The sequence below is a fragment of the Uranotaenia lowii genome, chromosome 2 (genome assembly GCF_029784155.1).
Source record: "Uranotaenia lowii strain MFRU-FL chromosome 2, ASM2978415v1, whole genome shotgun sequence".
NCBI classification, from domain to species: Eukaryota; Metazoa; Arthropoda; class Insecta; order Diptera; family Culicidae; genus Uranotaenia; species Uranotaenia lowii.
In genome coordinates, this window is record NC_073692.1 from 239,985,390 (window position 1) to 240,003,833 (window position 18,444).

General features: G+C 42.2%; 1 protein-coding gene across 3 annotated transcripts in view; it reads left to right on the forward strand.

Annotated features, from left to right (window-relative positions):
- Positions 1-11,735, forward strand: part of LOC129743587 (adenylyl cyclase-associated protein 2) — a 74,095-nt gene extending 62,360 nt beyond the window's left edge. For 2 of the 3 annotated variants that reach the window (XM_055735645.1, XM_055735646.1), the window contains 6 exons: positions 1,144-1,804; positions 1,869-2,064; positions 9,543-9,903; positions 9,976-10,352; positions 10,421-10,567; positions 10,628-11,735. In XM_055735645.1, the coding sequence (XP_055591620.1) occupies positions 1,144-1,804; positions 1,869-2,064; positions 9,543-9,903; positions 9,976-10,352; positions 10,421-10,567; positions 10,628-10,711 (1,826 nt within the window). In that variant the 3' untranslated portion in view covers positions 10,712-11,735. Of the gene's footprint in view, positions 1-1,143; positions 1,805-1,868; positions 2,065-9,542; positions 9,904-9,975; positions 10,353-10,420; positions 10,568-10,627 lie in introns of those variants that run through there. The other variant, XM_055735647.1, reaches the window with a different exon arrangement.
- Positions 11,736-18,444: the final 6,709 nt, after the last annotated feature.

An 18,444-nucleotide genomic window follows, 5' to 3' on the forward strand; every position in this document is an offset into this window, starting at 1 on the left:
TGATTGGACAAAATGTTAGGGTCCAGGAACCAATCCCTAACAAAATGTTTGAAAATTCCATACAAATTATTTGCTCATAAGTAGCACGACATTTCCCGAGATCCGAAATGGCTCAAACTTGGCATGTGATCTCCTGGGAGGTCTCTGACCAATTTCAGCTTACATCGTGTTTTATTTTCGATCATTGGCTAAGTTTCGTCACTATATAGTGAATCTACTCTAGTGTACGCTCAATTTTGGTGCATACTGCTTCTACCTCAGTTTTCTGTTGAAATATTTTCTCCAGTAACTGGACACTTCCAAGCGGCAATGGCAATGGTAGGAGGGAGCACAATTTTCCCTTTACACACTTTATACCGGCATCCACCCAATGCAAGGGAGCTGCAATGTTTTCCAAATCCGACCAACGAAGAATGTTGCAAGGATTTACTAGAGATAAACCTTAAGTGGAACTTCTTCCTTTTGCCTTTTGGCTTCAGTTGCATGCCGCAGTTGCTGTAGGGTTTTCTACCTATATATTTCACTTTGCGGAGCACCGTTACGCTCGCTTTCCTGTAGTGGATTTTTTCCACTGGAAAATTTTTATTTTTCTTCTGAGTGAAGGAAAATAGAGATGGAAAGAAATTGCAACAAAATACTTTACTACCTAAAGATGGGACCGAAATTCCTGCTGCGCTGCTGATGCTCGTTTGATAGGATTTCTTAAAACTTATTCTGAATTCATTGCAAGTTGGTTGGTAAGTTGGTATAGCATTACAGAAAAACAATGCCCCGATGATAGGATAATGTGGGGTCATAGATTATCGTTGTTTCTTTACAAGGTTGTGAACGATCATCTTCTGGGTTATGCTCCTGAGGACCATCTGTGTGAAAAAATTAGCATGAGCCATAGCTCACTGCTTCAATGTACCCTATATTTCATGATGGGATTTTGAAAACTGGTCATTTACATTTTGTAGATTAAACCAAAAAACTTCCATATGCAAAATTTCAGCTTAATCGGACTCAAAGCGCTCAAAATTTTGACATTCTGACCCAGGACTTTTATTTAAAAAAAAATTATTGATTTTAATTCAAAAATGTACCACCTGACTGAGCACCTGACTGAATATACATAATTATTTGATTTTCAAATTTCCACAGATTGTGACCCGGATTTGAAGCCCTCGACAACGCGCGAACTAGAGCATCTCATCAATCGGCTCGATCGTATAGTTGATCGTTTGGAACGAACCGTATCGGCTCGGGAACTCGAGGAAACCCGTCGTATCCTCAAGGACGTCTGCACCGTAGGCAAAGCCGTGGTGTCCACCAGTACGGACGAAACTTGCACCGGAACCGAGGAAGACGATAAGCTGCTCGATTCGAACTCGAACAGCGATCTGCCAACGGTTTTGCCATCAACTCCACCTCCGTCAGCGTCCTACCTGCACCAGCAGCTGGACAGCCTCGAGGCGACACTCTTTCCTGAGCTTAACAACTCTACAGCTGCCAAGGATCAGCCTTCAACGCAAAACGATACTCTGCCAACCGTTCTCTCGCAAGTAGTGTTAGATAATTCTATTAATAGTAATCATAGTAACGATCAAGAGCAAACTTCAGTATTAGAATCGATCGACTTCCCACCACCACCTCCTGTTCCGACGGACGAAAGCATCACCTGTAGACTAGCTTCATCCGACATCATGAGTGTGAACGCTTACGAAGATATTGTGTTGGGCTCGCTGGCCAACTTTCTCACCCTTTCCAACAAAATCGGAGGCGATGTCCAGGCCCAGGCTGCACTGGTCAAGCAGGTGTTTGAGTAAGTTATGATCACTAGAATGTATCCAACATACAGTACTAACCTTTCCATCCTTCATCTTCAGTGCCCAACTTTCGTTTGTGCGAACGGCTGCCGAATCCAGCGCGCCATCCAACAACGACCTCCAGAGCCTACTGAAGCCCACTTCGGATCACATTGCGGCGATCCAGAACTACCGTGAGAAACACCGAACATCGACCTTCTTCAATCACCTGTCGGCGGTCAGTGAAAGTATTCCCGCCCTCGGATGGGTTTGTGTGGTAAGGCTCTATGACATTTGAACAGTATTTTTATAGCGATTTACAAATATGTTTACTTGCAATCATCATCGCTTTTGTGCATGTATACCATATTTCACAACCGTACAGTTAAAGTTCAAAATTGGACTTCTGTTTGTAGAGAGATCTAGCGTAATGTTTTGGAACCCCTAAAACGCAAATCGAGCCTTTCTGATCTGGGTCTCGATGTTCTTTTTGGTTTTTTCTCTCGCGTGTGTACTGTTTTATCGATCATACACAGGGATGTATTCTTATTCGCAGGGTGGTAGCATCTCCCCCTTTAAGCCTAATCCACGACGGAGTCTTCCAATCGCTTGGGCAACCGGATGTTTCTGGACGGTCGCTGGTTTCGATCCCGACTTGTGGTTTCTCCTAAGCATTCTCCAACTACTGTCGGAAATTCTGTTGGCTCTATCGGATGTTCTGCGACTTCTAGGGGATGGTCTACGACTTCTTCTACAGGCTCTGCAGGAATGAATTACCAGCGGTTGCTGACTCGAACGATGCATTAGAGTCCAAAGTTTCCATCTCTTGCAATCCAGCTTCTGGTTGGTGAAGTCCGAAATCATCAGCCAACACGTCAAACGACCACTTGGATTTGGGAATTGAAGCAGTTGAGGCGGTATCCTCATATCGAAGCCTGAGTTGGTTCAGATGGGAACGGATCAATTTCTTGCGGCCATGTTCATACGACAGCAAGATGTTGAAATTAACTTTAAAAATTGGCTCGATGACTTTTCCTGGAATCCATGACCATTTTTGTAAACTTTAGCGAACACTGGTGAGCCTGTGGTAAACTTTACAGCTGCCCATGGGGCGATTATTTTTAATTGAGTTGGTAAACGCAAACGGTCAAGTGTAGTTCTCATTGGACGACCAAAAAGTTCATACGCCGGCGATTTTCCTTCCAACACAGCACTTGGTGTTGACCGGTAGACTTGAAGTAATGTTTGAAGAGCCTCGGTATTGGGTAAACCTCCCCCCTCGACAATTTTCCGCATCGATCGTTTGAGAGTATCAACAAAACGCTCCGCTTGTCCATTTGATTGCGGATGGTACGGAGCGGTACGTATGTGAATAATTCCCAGTTTTTCACACATGACTTTGAACTCGGGAATTTCGGGCCATTTCGAAAATGAATCCACGATCACAAAATAGTACAAGCCTTTCATAGGTCCAGCATAATCGATGTGGATTCGTCTCCAAGGAGCATCTGCTCGGGGCCATGGTTGCGGTTGGAAATGAGGGGGAGACTTGGCTGCGGACGCACAAATGCTGCACCTTCGAACGAACGATTGGATGTCATCATCTATGTTTGGTCAATAGACGATACTGCGTGCAATTGCTACCATCCTTTCCATGCCTTGATGACCTCGATGGATGTCTTTAAGAATTCGTTGTCCAAAGGAATCTGGAACCACCAGGCGTTCGTCCATCATTATGCACCCTTTAGCCACAGACAAAGCTTCACGTCGGGCATGTAAAGCTTTGATTGATTAATTGATGATTGTCGATCGGGCGTGATAATACGTCCGCATACCCAAAGTTGTTCGTCGAAATGTATTCAATGTCGAACGCTGACATTCCTCCACGAGCATGTTGAGGTTGATAGCAGCGGCCCCTTCGCTTTCCAGTTTAGATAGCAGACGAGCGCGTATTTCCGAACCCTTGGGTGATTGGAGTCCTTTTACAAAAATCAACGCTTTGAACTGGTCTCCTGTAGGTCTAGCCAGGTTGACATTTTCGCAATGATGAATAACCGTTCCGGCGTAGGTGATATAATCGTCCGCTTCATTTTTCTGTGCTTTAAATCATTCGTAGCGCTGACTGAAGAGCGATTTTGGCTGTCTAAATATTGCGTTCAATTTCTCTACAACTTGGTCGAATGTGATTTCACGCGGGTGCCGCGGCAGGAGGTAATTGAGAAATCTCTCATGAACCTCAACGCTCAGACTACGCAAAAGAAGGCGGATTTTCGCAGCATCATCCAATGCTCTGCCGTCTTCTCGGAACAGGTCTTCGTATTTGCTGAACCATCGATCGAATGTTAATCCTCCAGCCGGATCGTAATGGAATTCCCAGATTGTCGATGAGAGTGATTCGACAAATGTATCAGAACTTCGCTGGTTTGGTACTGCTTGGGCTGCCTGTTGTGGCAGAGAAAGGCGATCCAGAAGGGACAGCAGGCGTGGATTTTGATCTCCCATTTGCTTCAGCAGTTCCTGTTGCGACGGTTCCGGAAAACCCAAAAGGTTATGTTCTCCGTCTTGAGACATTTTAACACTCGTGTACTGTTCGGACTTTAACGAAAAACGTTCCGAACTACTACCTCGTCGCCAAAACGATGTGTTTCTATTCAACTGAAACGCGGAATCTTAACTTTAACTTTTCTATATTTTGTAGCCGAACTAAAAATCGTTTTTTCTCTCGCGTGTGTACTGTTTTATCGACCATACACAGGGCTGTATTCTTAATCGCAGGGTGGTAGCACATTCCATCGGACTTGGTCTTCCGACATTGATTTTCAGAACAGTCGTGCAGCTTTTAGTGAAACCAGAATCCAGCAATAAACACACCACCATCTCTTTAAGGTAACGATTTCGCTTTCCCGACACCCCATTCTGCTGCGGCGTGTAGGGTGCGGACAACCGGTTCACTATCCCTTCCCTCTTCAGAAGGAATCCCTTGCAGATCACAGTGATTAACTCTCGGCCTCCATTTGATTGCAGAACGCGAGGTGTTTTTCATACCTGCGTTTTGCAGAAAGCAACAAAGTCTTTGATTTTCTATTTCGATTCTTAAACTGCGCAAAAAAAACAATGATGCAACCTCTAGAAGTTAAAGTTCACATATATGAGGACTTTAGTCAACGCAATGCTGACTCCATCTCGGACCCTGAAAATGAAAGTATCCTACTCTCAGTCATTGGAGAAAACAATACTTTGCATTACATATTTGACGAAATTGCCAAGTTAGGCCTAAGCCAGGTTAATCATGTAAAAAATTTGAACTTACTCTTTTTATACATAAATACAATAGACCCAATGGCTGCGAGTATGAAGAAGTCCTCGAAAACAAACTTGCAAACTATGCAAAAATAAAAAAAATGACTTGCCTGTGTCAATTGGCAACAAATTTTTAAGGATGAAGGAAATGTCGAATCGTCGGTTAGTGCCTTTTATCATATTTTGAACAAAATCATTTCAGGAGACATTCCATTAAAGAAAAAAGACGCCGTAGAAATAGTAAAGACTTTGGCTTTGGCTTGATAAACATATCGAAAACGCGAATAGAAAGCGCATAAAAGGTACAGAAAGTACAAAATCAGTGAAAACCTAGGAAATTATTTGGTAATATGCGATCAACTGAACTCAGCTATCAAAAATGCATTTGAAAAGTACAATGCAAAAACCGAGCTTAAAATTAAGTCCTGCCCAAAGAACTTGTTTAATTGAGTTAAAACAAAACTAAAATTAGACAATTTTTCATCAATAATGCAACTTAGGAACATGTTGGCGATAACTCAGAAGAAATCTGCTATTTGTTTTTCAAAGAAATCTTTACCACTTATTCTGAAGAAAATCGCGACCGTGATTATGTTGCATTTTATCCAGATTATCCTAGTAATATTAGTGTCAATACCTTCATGAACTGGATATTTTGAAGGGTTTGAAAAGACAGACCCCTCAAAGGGATCTAGGCCAGATGGAATTCCTCCAGTATTTATAAAGAACCTTGCATACCCTTTGTCTCAGCCAGTGATGCGAATGTCATCCAAAAAACAGTCGGGATCATAACAGTCGCATAACATTTTCCAATGGCATTCGAAGAGATGTCATTGACATTGACAGTCATCGAAAAAAAAAATTGTTACACGGACTGGAGAAAATGTTATTCAGTTTTGCAATGACAGCCGCTCAGGAAAATGTCATCGAATTACCCGCATAAATCGGTATTATACAATAACGATTTCCATTATCTTCTTCCCAAGACACACGAAAGATTAGCTTTAGACTACTCTAGAGTTTTGGATTATTAATGTACGATTAAGCGATTAAGAAAAAAAACTTCGAGTTTCCGAGCAGCCAAGCGTTTCTGCCAGATTTTGTACTCCAGCTACAATTTCATCGCATTCTCATTCGTGAGCCGCCCTAACATTTCTCGTTCGCTTCATGATTTTAAAGACGCCTTTCACCGTCGCTCTTTTGCCATTTTTTTGTCGTGAACCTCCAGCGACGTTTCCTCCACCTTTGCCTAAGACGTCAAGCCAAATACACCTGTCTATCTGCGCCTGAAATAAAATAATTCCCTTTTAGAGAAATTTGTTATTTTTTTATAATTCGTTCATTTGAATCGGCTCATACCGAAGGTTTTGAGCAATAAGTAATGCGAACGCAACAATAACTAAAAGTAGTCTTAACTGCTCAACAGTCGAGCGATGAACGGGGATGTCTTTATTTCGGCTTGACTTGGAAATGTACTTTTATTTCAAATTTTTATTACAATTTTACATATTTATATTTTAAGAGACACGGGATACCCTTTTCAACTTTGATGATTCATTTTTTTTTAAAGCTATTTGTATTTTCCTGATCCTATCAGATTTGATTGTTTCACTAATGTTAGTATCCAATTTGTTGTGGAGTTCGGAAACTCTGGTGTGGAAAGGGCGATCCAGTATCATCCTCAAGATTGGGTTCTGGACCACTTGCAGTTTGTTCTCATGAGTTTGAGCGCGATCCCCACACCACAGAAGCGTAGAAGATTGCAGGTGAAATAATTTGCTTGTAGACAGCCAATTTATTTATCCATGAGAGGCAGGTTTGGCGATTTATCAGCGAGTATAAACATCTTATTAACGAATGACACTTTGTCAACGTTCTTTCGATATGTGATCTAACGAGCAGTTTTTCGTCAAACATTAGTCCTAAGTAAACGACCTCAGTGGACAATTCGACCCTAATGCCGTCCATGATTACCGTACATTTGGATGGAGGTTTAAGTTTTGGGATTGTTTGTGGAGAAACATAATTACTTGGGTCTTGGAGGCATTGATTTTGATTTCCCATATTTTGGCCTAGTTTGCAAAGGTGTTTGGGATCGTTATAGTTTGTTTGTGATTTCACGGGGCTTTCTTCCCTTAGCGGCAATTGCGGTATCATTCGCATGTAGGTAAAACATGCAACCATCCCCGAGGGGAAGAATGTCGGAGGTGGAGATGATGTAGAGTAATGGGCCCAACAAGCTACCTTGCGGAACACCTGCCGGGATGGAGATGATGTCTGATAAGCAACTATTCAATAGACTGCCCCAGATTTGCATGAGAAATTTCAAGCTTGTAAAATGTTATGCGTTGCAGGCTTAAATTGATCCTAGGCTTAGTACAAGGTCTCATGCCAAAGTTATTCATGAAAAACTGGATTTTCATGTTCCTCCCGAACAAACTCATACAAACTTTAGGCTCGTTGAGCAACCACTTCCCGTGATCTGATCTGGCCCAAATTCGGCATGAGACCTTGTACTAGGCCTAGGATCAATTTAGGCCTGCAGCGCATAACTTTTTCATATGTCGGGTCATTTGGGGCACTCTACTATTCAACGACACCCTAAACGACCTATGCTGATGATCGTTTCGGGTGATTTTGATGAGATGTACAGGGAAATTGATTGAGCATAGCTTGTAAACTAGTCCATCATGCCAAATATTGTCAAACGCTTCCTCGACGTCTAAGTAAGGCCATGGCTGTAGACTTAGATAGACTTTTGTTCCTTTTGATGTTATTTATCACCCTAATTATTTAGCTGGTGTGAGGTTGAATGTCCCTTCCTGAAACCAAATTGCTCAGGAAGGAATATGTTGTGTTCCTCCACAAACTTAAGCAACCGTTTTAGTAAAAGCCTTTAAAAAAGTTTGCTCAGTGCTGAAAGGAGACTTATAGGTCTGTAGCTTGAAGGCAATGTTGGATCTTTTCCAGGTTTACGGATGGGGATGATTTCGGCTATTTTCCAGCTAATCGGGAAGTAGTGAAGCTCCAGGTATCTAAATTGTGGACGCATTGCGCAACTTGAGATTCTAGCGGGGTTTGGACGTTAGAGCCAAGCAAATACGATGTAAGAAAATGGTCGCCTATGGCATTTGCCTTTTCTTCAGGGGTGACAAGAATTGAATCAGCAATTTTAAGAGGAGGAACAGGTTTGAGAAGGGACCTAAGAACTTTGGCTATTTTCCAAAAAAGCTGGGAGCGATCATCCAGATTTTCCACGATACGCTCAAAACTCTTGTTTCGGAGTGCAGTCATCCTGGAGGCAATCTGCCCATTCAGATCAGTCATGTGTTGACGTCTTTGCAATTTCTACAATCTAATAAGCAACTGGGCTTGAGATATAGCTCAGTTGGCAAGTCTGTTGTCTCCTGAGCCGATGTCCGCGAGTTCGAGCCCAAGAGTAAACATCGAACACAGTTGTACCGGATAAGTTTTTCAATAACGATCCGCCAACTGTAACGTTGATAAAGTCGCGAATGCCATAAAGATGGTAAAACGACTATAATCGAAACAAAAAAAAAAAAATAAGCAACTGGGTATGGGAATCAATGGCTACAAACTTACCCCGCACAGGAACTCGCCGTACTAGAACCTCGTCAGCCACGGATATGGCTCGTTGTAGTCCCGCGATTGCCAGGTCGATATCCTCTTCGGAGTTCAGTCGTGGGTTCTCGTCGATGTTTCTGTCCACCATACGGCTGAAGGGAACCCAATTCACATGGTGGTAGTCCTTGCGCTGAGATCTCGGGGCCGGCGCTACGTTGGAATCGACTTCAGCCATAGTTGGTGATCGGAGCTGTGTCTTTTGTACATAGAAAACCTCTAGCATTTTACTTTTACCTGCGTGTGTTGTTCACATTAGCAGAGCTCGACCGACTGCCAACATTCTGAATTTGGTTATGATAATTCTTTCGTTTATCGGTCCCCATCTTATAAGGCTGTATGGGTCTGCGGGAGTAACAGGAAATCAACTCCTCGTTCCCGAGTAAAGTTTTCTCTCTCTCTTCATAAGTCAGATTAACACGTTCGTCGCAACGCTCATTCTGGTTGTTTCTCTGAACGAGAAAACAAATAGCGAGAACTCCATGGTTTGCAACGTGTGGCTAAACTGAAAGGCTAACTTGCGTAAGATAGCGTCGCACGTTTTTTATGTGACAGGGCCTCCCAGGAAATACACCCGTCACCCGAATATGGGTCCCAGGGCTACGGACGTGTTAAAGCAAGACTTGCCTAGGCTGTGGCTGTGCTGTGCCTTGTGTTCTCCACGTCAAGATTCGCTTTGCGGCCGCTTGAAACTACAAATTTGAGTTAGTTAAAGTGGCTATGGTACTTTTTTTCAATGACATGGATAATTTGAAGCACGTTTATAATGTCCTAATTCAAATATTTCTCTCCCATCATGTCACCTACTAACAGGCTCCTACCCCCGGCCCATACGTAAAGGAAATGAATGATGCCGGCCAGTTCTACACGAATCGCGTGCTGAAAGATTGGAAAGAGAAGGATTCCACCCACGTAGAATGGGTACGTGCTTGGGTCCAAACGCTCGCCGAACTGCAGCAGTACATTAAACAGCACCACACGACCGGTTTGGTTTGGGCTGGCAAGGGAAAACCGGCGGCCACGGCCGGTGCTATTCCACCTCCACCACCACCTGGCGGTCTGCCACCACCACCACCTATGATGCCCCTCGGTGATCTTAGCATCTCCGGAGACGGTGGAGACGATCGGAGTGCTCTTTTCGCCCAAATCAACCAGGGCGCTGATATCACGAAGGGTACATATTCTTTTTTTTATTCTTTGAAGATCAAATGCAATAAAATGATATTTTATCTTATTTTTGTAACAGGTTTGAAAAAGGTTACGGCTGATATGCAAACTCACAAGAATCCAAATCTGCGATCTGGTCCAGCCCCTTACAAGGCACCGAGTGGTATCAGCAACGGTACCAAATCCGTTTCGGCACCAGCTGCCGCGAAGCCTCCATCGTTTGTCCGTGACGGTAAGAAGTGGTTGATCGAGTATCAGAAGGGAAACACAGGATTGCTGGTAGAAAATGCCGAAATGAACAATGTCGTTTATATGTTTCGTTGCGAGAACTCAACCCTTCAAATCAAGGGTAAAATCAACAGCGTAGTGATGGATTCGTGCAAGAAATGTTCGCTCGTGTTTGAATCGTTGGTGGCTTCAGCCGAATTTGTCAACTGCCAGAGCGTGCAGATGCAGGTGGGTTGAATGTGAATTGTTTTTTGTTTTGTCAGAAATGTAAACTGTTGACGCTTTTTCGTATATAGGTTCTCGGCAAGGTGCCTACGATTTCCGTTGATAAAACCGATGGATGCCAGATGTATCTGTCGGCCGATTCGTTGGATGTTGAAATTGTAAGCTCAAAATCGTCTGAGATGAACGTTATGATCCCGAAGGGAACAAGTGGAGATTATGTAAGTTAACTATTTTAAAGATAATAGTCGTTTGACTGATTGCACTTTTTTGCTCTACAGGTAGAACAGCCGATCCCCGAGCAGTTCAAGACCATCATCAAGGGCCAGAGTCTGAACACGACATGTGTGGAGAGCCTCGGTTAAGGTGTCATCATTTTAGATTCAAATCCTCCAACACACAGCGGAAACATTTAGCCTCGTAGATCGTTTTCATTCAAAGAACACACAAAGAGCATAAAAACGGCCCAATATCATTTTGAAATGCCCATTTAAGTAGGTACATTATTGAGATCATTGAGAGCAGAGTGATACAAGAAAAAAATGTATAATGCTGTTTTTAAAAGGAAAAGATAACAAAAAAAGCTCACTAACAAATTAACTTCACTTTACCTTCCATGCTCTATCGCTAGTCATTATTTTTTTTTTCGATGTTTATAAAATCACGATTTTTTAGGAATCATCTATTTTCGTATTGTTTACAAATGTATTGTCCAAACGTCTGATAAATCGAACAACTTGAACTAAATAAATTGCATTTAATAACATTTTTGCTTAAATTTAAATTAATAAAAGCATTAAAAGTATCACCAATATCAATTTAAATGAAATTTATGTTCTATCAGTGAGTTTTTGAGAGTGTTTCAAGGTAAAACTAACAACCTTCATTCAGATTTTTTGAATTATTGCTTTAATATTCATGTTCATTGGATTCTTTTCCAATTAGTATATATCCAAAATGTCATCAACTCAGAAAAAGAAACATAAATCCTTCGCCAACATGCATCATAAAATACCGTTATGGCATAGTAAAATATTAATAATAACTAACCATTGATATCCATATTTATCTAACCGGTTTTATCTACATCGAGGACATAGACGATGGAAAAATTAGTTAAAGCAAATTTGAAAGCAGTTAAAAGTGATTGGTAGCAAATGGAAGGGGCTCTAGCGTGAGGCCGAAACTCACGCCCTATTTCGAAAAGTCGTGTTGTGAAAGTATTTGAATGCTCTAATTAGAACGGTGGAAAAGATTCAAAATTATCATAATAAGTAAGCATGACACTGATTTGTTTTGAACTCATCAATTGATTTGTCATTTTATCAAAACCGGAACTGCAAACTATGAACACTAAAGCTATAAATTATGGTACTCCATACATATGAACGGTTTCGTTTTAATAACTGAAATAGTATCCGAAATCCATCCAGCTTTTATTAGAACAAAATTCTTGAAATTATTCTTTTGATACGATAAGGTCTAAGTGGTCGGAAAAACGTTTAAATGTTTTCAGAATGCCCCAATAAGGTTGCTAACATATTTGCCGTTGTTCAACGAGTTAACTCTATGTTCAATGTTAAATTGAAAGGTTACTGCAAACATTTTTAAATCAGCACTTACTCAGCCTTTGACCACTCAGAATATACTGCCGTTCCAAGCAAAATTGTCCCATGTAGAAATCGTGCAACCAAGAAAAACGGGATTGAAGTTTCAACTATTTTTCTAGAAAACTGAAATTTTACCGACAGTTAATGGGAGTAAATAGTTAAAATTGATTAATTAACATTGTAATCTGTAACATTTCCTACAACAAATAAAAGTTTAAAGCCAAAAATACACCGTGTATTTTTTTTGCGTTGAATCAGATCGCAAATAACTACGAGTTCCAATAATGTCACACGGCTATACTTTTTCTAGCATTACAAAAGCTCTTCTTATCTCTGTTCTAGCATTACAAAAGCTCTTCTTATCTCTGTTCTAGCATTACAAAAGCTCTTCTTATCTCTGTAGCTGAAAAATTAGGTTGATCAATAATTTGAGAAATTAGTTCCACTTTTTTCTAAAAATCTACAGTTTTAGCTTTCATCATCAAACTTGGAAGTAGTAAGTAGTGGTTATGATTTCGGACGTTTGCACGCGATTCATAAAAAATCCCCTAAAGGCTCCTACCTCCTTCTCCACCCACTTTATCAGCATAGCACATAGTACAAATACTATGGTATACTCGCTCGTATTTTTATTCGAAAGTTAACATTAAAAGAGATCGTTTCCGACAAAAAAAAAGTAAAAATGACCCAAAAGTCATATGAGACACTTTTGCTTGGAACGGCAGGTCATCTATGGTCAACTCTTAAAATTTTATCATAATAAATAAAATGAGTCTATAAGAGAAGAAATACTCACAGATAGGTGATATGGAGTTTTATCCTTTTTTTTTTTTTTATTTACAAATGGTTTTATTAAGGCATTTTACTTATGAAGTTTGTATGTGCCGGGAGTATTTTTCCTAACTTTGGGTTAGTAAGAGGGGGGCCGTAATCGTCGCGGCTACTCAACTGTTATTTCATATCTTAATATAGGAAAGGGAAGGGGATTAACTGGGGTCACTTCCAAGAACAGTTTCCGTTAGGGTCCGGTGATGGCTTCCTGTAGCTGTGGTTTCGATAGCTACCTCAGGGTTTCGACTTCCTGGCCAGCCTTCTATGTGGTGTTGTAGGACCCGTCGGATGAAAGTTTGTTCTAATAAATAGACGAAACGAGCATTAGATAGAGTATAGACAGAGGGGAAGAGGACTAAACGACCAAGTCAGACAGTTTGAGATATTTGTAGATGGGGTACAAATATTCTAAATCTAAGTTTGCCAAGATGTCTCGAATTGGAACACCAGGTAGTTTACGTCGGGCCCTAAGGGTATCCAGTAGCCAAGCCCTCGATCGATCAAACCGTTCACACGTCCACACAACATGATCAATGTCGTGGTAGCCATCCCCACAAACACAAACATTGCTTGTAACTAGTTGTATACGAAACAAATGCGCGTCAAGCCGGCAGTGATTTGACATGAGCCGAGAAACCACGCGAATGAAATCGCGACTCATGTTAAAATGCTTAAACCATGCCTTCGTCGGAACCTTAGGGATAATCGTATGGAGCCAACGTCCCTTTGTGCCATTATCCCAGCTAGACTGCCAAGCGTTAATCGCTAAAGTGCGAGGTATTGAAAAATATTCATTGTAAGTTATTATCCTCTCAAAGATTTCACCTTGTAACGCGCCCACCTTAGCCAATGAGTCCGCATTCTCATTGCCTTGAATAAGACAATGAGACGGGATCCAAGCTAAGGTAATCCTGTACGAATTTTCGATCAAAGCGCCCAATATCCCTGAAATTTCCAGCAAAAAATGGGAAGAGCGCTTCATCAGTTTCATCGATCGAATCGCCTCAACGGAGCTGAGACTATCCGAATAGATGAAATAGTGGTCTACGGGCAGAGTGCGAATGTGTTCCAAGGTACAATAAATTGCGGCTAATTCGGCAACGTAAACGGAGCATGGCTCTTGAAGCTTGAAAGAAGCTTCAAAGCGCTCATTATACACTGCGAAACCAGTCGCGCCGTCGATTCTAGAACCATCAGTAAAGAACATTTTTGTAGGGTCAATTTCACGTACTTTTGATGCAAAGATTGAAGGAATGACGTTGGGTCGGACGTGATCTGGAATTCCACGGATGTCAGCGGTCATGGACAGATCGAATTTTATTAAGGAACTACTGATCGGGTAAAAGTGACTCGTGTCCGAATTTAACAAAGAAGGGTTTATTTCTAACTGACTAAAAGTTTGATAATTGTTTACATATTTTACTTGCGAATTAATATTCATAAGCCTTTCCAAATTTTCTATCACCAAAGGATTCATAGTAACACTTCGAATTAGGAAACGTAGCGATAAATCGAAGAACCGATTTTTCAACGGCATTACTCCCGCCAGTACTTCGAGGCACATCGTATGTGTCGACTGCATACAACCCATGGCAATACGCAAACAACGATACTGTATTCGTTATAGTTTAATCAAGTGGGTATCCGCGGCTGACCCAAAGCAAAAGCTTCCGTATTCTATGACCGACAGTATCGTTGTTTGGTATAACCTGATGAGGTCCTGTGGATGAGCACCCCACCAGGTTCCAGTAATCGTTCGAAGAAAATTGATTCTCTTTTGGCATTTTTGAGTCAAGTACCTAATATGTTTTCCCCAGAGGCATTTAGAGTCGAACCAGACACCCAAATACTTAAAACTAAGAGATTGAGTTAGAGTTCTACCCATCATAAGGAGCTCTATTTGAGGAGGGGAATGCTTCCTTGAAAAAACTACTAACTCGGTTTTACTAGGCGAAAACTCGATACCTAGATTCCTGGCCCAATATGATAAATTATTTAGAGTTTCTTGCAACGGAGATTTTATTTGAGTGTCTTTTTTACCCGTGATATGAACAACACAGTCATCCGCAAGCTGTCTTAGCGTGCAATTTTGTGCCATACAAGCATCGATTTCTCGGACATAAAAGTTGTATAGCAGGGGGCTTAAACATGAGCTTTGGGGTAGACCCATGTAACTAATTCGTTCAACTTTGGTTTCTCCATGACTAAAATGCATGATTTTTTCAGACAACAGGTTATATAGAAAATTATTCAATATTGGTGAAAGTCCGCAAGAGTTAAGATTACTAGAAAGCACTTCTATGGACACCGAATCGAATGCCCCTTTGATGTCCAGAAATACTGCCCCCATCTGCTCTTTTTGGGCAAACGCCAATTGAATGTCTGATGAAAGTAATGCTAGACAGTCGTTCGTACCCTTGCCTCTACGGAATCCAAATTGTGTACTTGACAACAGGTTGTTTGATTCAACCCATTTATCCAGCCGAAAGAGAATCATTTTTTCAAGCAATTTCCGGAGACACGAGAGCATTGCAATCGGCCTATACGAGTTGTAATCAGAAACTGGTTTTCCCGGTTTTTGGATGGCGATGACTTTCACTTGTCTCCAGTCATGCGGGACAATGTTCATCTCTAAACATTTATTAAATAAATTCAACAAGCGTTTCTTAGCGGTATCTGGCAGATTCTTCAACAAGTTGAATTTGATTCTGTCCAATCCGGGAGCGGAATTGTTACAAGACCAGAGCGCAAGTGAAAGTTCGACCATCGAGAATTGATCCTCCGTTTCGGAACTATTCTCTGTGTCCCGATAGATGTTCTGAACTGGTACTGCGTCCGGACAGACCTTTTTCGCGAACTGTGTCAGCCATCGACTCGAGCTTTCCTCACTTTCGTTCGAAGGTGTGTGATTTCGCATGTTTCGTGCTGTTTTCCACAGCGTATGCAGAGACGTTTCTCGAGATAACCCATCCACGAATCGCCGCCAGTACCCACGTTTCTTGCCCCTGATCAAGTTCTTGAACTTGCGTTCCAAGGACAAGTAACGTTGGAACTTCTCTGGCAATCCGGTTCTGCGAAACTCAACAAACGCCTTGCACTTTTCAGCTCGCGCGCGCGTGCAATCTCCATCCCACCACGGAGTGGGAGGCCGTTTCTGTATCGTCGAGTTTTCATTCGGTCTGACCTGTGCCCCGATTGCACAGTCCACAATTGTCCCGGAAATAAAACTGTACTCTGCCTCCGGAGGCAGTTCGTCTGTTGAGTCGATGGCTTCAATGATACCCGATGCATACTTTTTCCAATCTATATTCTTTGTGAGGTCATAAGGAATATTGATCTCTTCGAGTGGACTACGACCACTGGTGATAGAAATATTGATAGGCAGATGATCGCTTCCCTGAGGGTCTTGGATTACCTTCCACGTACAATCCAAACTCAGAGAGGAAGAAGCTAATGAAAGGTCTAAAATACTATGCTGTGATTGGGATCCATTAATTCGAGTCACTTCCCCATTGTTTAAGACAGTCATGTTGAAGTCGTCGCACAGCTCATATATAATGTTAGCACGATCATCATCACGTGAGCTACCCCAGCCCACGCCATGGGAGTTGAAGTCTCCCAGAACTAGTCGGGGTTCTGGAAGAAGTGAAATAATATTCGCCAATTGGTTCCCGCTCACGCTTGAATTTGGCGGAATATATACCGAGGCTAGGCAAAGGTCTTGGCCTTTAATTCTAGCTTGGCAACTGACGACTTCAATACCTGGAGATGATTGTAGTGGAATACGATAGAAGGAGTAACATTTCTTGATCCCCAAAAGAACGCCACCCCCTCTTTGCCCATCTCGATCCAGGCGAATAATATTGTGGCTATGGAAGTTGAAATCAATGTTAGGTGAGAGCCAAGTTTCACATAATGCGAACACATCACAATTCAAATTGTGTACCAATACTTTAAAGGAGTCTAGTTTTGGTAAAATACTTCTGCAGTTCCATTGCAATACAGAAACAATTTCTCTTACCTCAGTGGACGAGTTATTCATCAAAAGAAATTGCTTCTGCGATGAGGGTCATAGTGAGAGCTTTCTTTTTCAAGACTTCTCTTAAAAGAGGTACAAACATATTAATCATAGTCCTCCAGCCTACTGGTACACTGAAAAAGTCCAGGATGAACGCAACAATTTCCGAAAATTTCATCTTACCATCATCCGAAAAGCTGGGCAAACTGTTCGACGATGGATCAGGTGCAGTTTCTCTGGGAATTGTTGCATTCCTGTTAGCTACTGATGGTCCTGAATTCTGAAGGGAAGTCTGGGGTTTTGACTTACCAGAAAGTGGAGGGAAGTCCTTCGGGGACGGATTAAAACCCGGAGGGCTCTGAATAGGAGGGTTAGAATAACTATTTCCACTTTGAGGATTTTTGGATTTATTAACTTTGTTGGCAGCTGAACGGGGTTGTGTGTTAGTTGTGCGTTTCCTTTTTGGAGCCTGTGAAACATTTTTTTTAACAAATGGCCCAGCTGATGTTCCTTCACATGGATCCTCCCCTTCGGATTCATACTCACTTAGAAGGCCAAACTGGTTCTCTGAGACGATTGGCAAAGACTTCATCAGCATGTCTCTATATGATTTTTAGAGCGGGTTTTTAAAGAAGTCTTGATTTTTTCCCGGCGCGATAAGTACTTCGGACACGCCGAGAGAGCATGAGATTCCTCGCCTGTGCAATACAAACACTTGCTTACTGCTTGTATTTCACACGAAGCTTCCGCATGCTTCTCCCCGCACTTAGAGCAGCGTGCCTGATTGCAACAGAAGGCGGCCGTATGATCCAACTGCTTGCAATTCTGGCAGAACATGACCGAAGGCACATAAAGTCTCACAGGTAGACGAACCTTCCCGATCGCAACGAAATCAGGAAGTGCAGTGCCGGAAAAGGTAACACGATAGGAGTTCGACAGGGAAAATGTTCTCTTTTCCCCCTCGCCAGATGCTGATTTCAGCTGACGCGCGTCCAGCACCTTGACCGTGGGAAGACCAGGGTCTTTGAATCGGCCAACCCCGGAATTCACAAGATCATCGACGGTCAAACCCTCTTCGGTTACCACTCCGTCGATTTCCACGTCACGAGCGGGAACGTATACGCGGTATTCGATCGTAAACTTCGGGTCACAAGCAATGGCATTTGCTTCCTTCAGGCTACCAACAACAATGCGCATCTTGTGCGGTCTCATCGGCTGGTAGCTGATTACGGAAGGGTAAGAACGATCAAGGTCCCGGGCGATTGAAATCACATTGGGTGATTTCCCATTCATTTTGGACCGGATGTAAACTACCCAAGGTCCCGTCGATTCAGGTTGGTAAACCCGACGGCGAGGGGGAGGTTTGGGTAGCTCGTTAGTTTCTTGAGCAGAGGTTGATGATGATGGAGCATTACCAAATACAAAGGGAGTTGAGGAGAAGGGCAGATTACAGGACAACGGTAAAGGGGAAGTGGTGTTTTCCGTGTCCGAAAGATACATGGGGTGTTCTTCGATAAATTCCTCGGAAAGTATTTCCTCGGAATCATGATCCTCTAGAGAGGGAGGATCTTTACCCGCCTCGCCGTCGTCATCCATTAGTCGGCGTTTTTCGAGCTAATGGGCTTAGAGCGGAGATAAA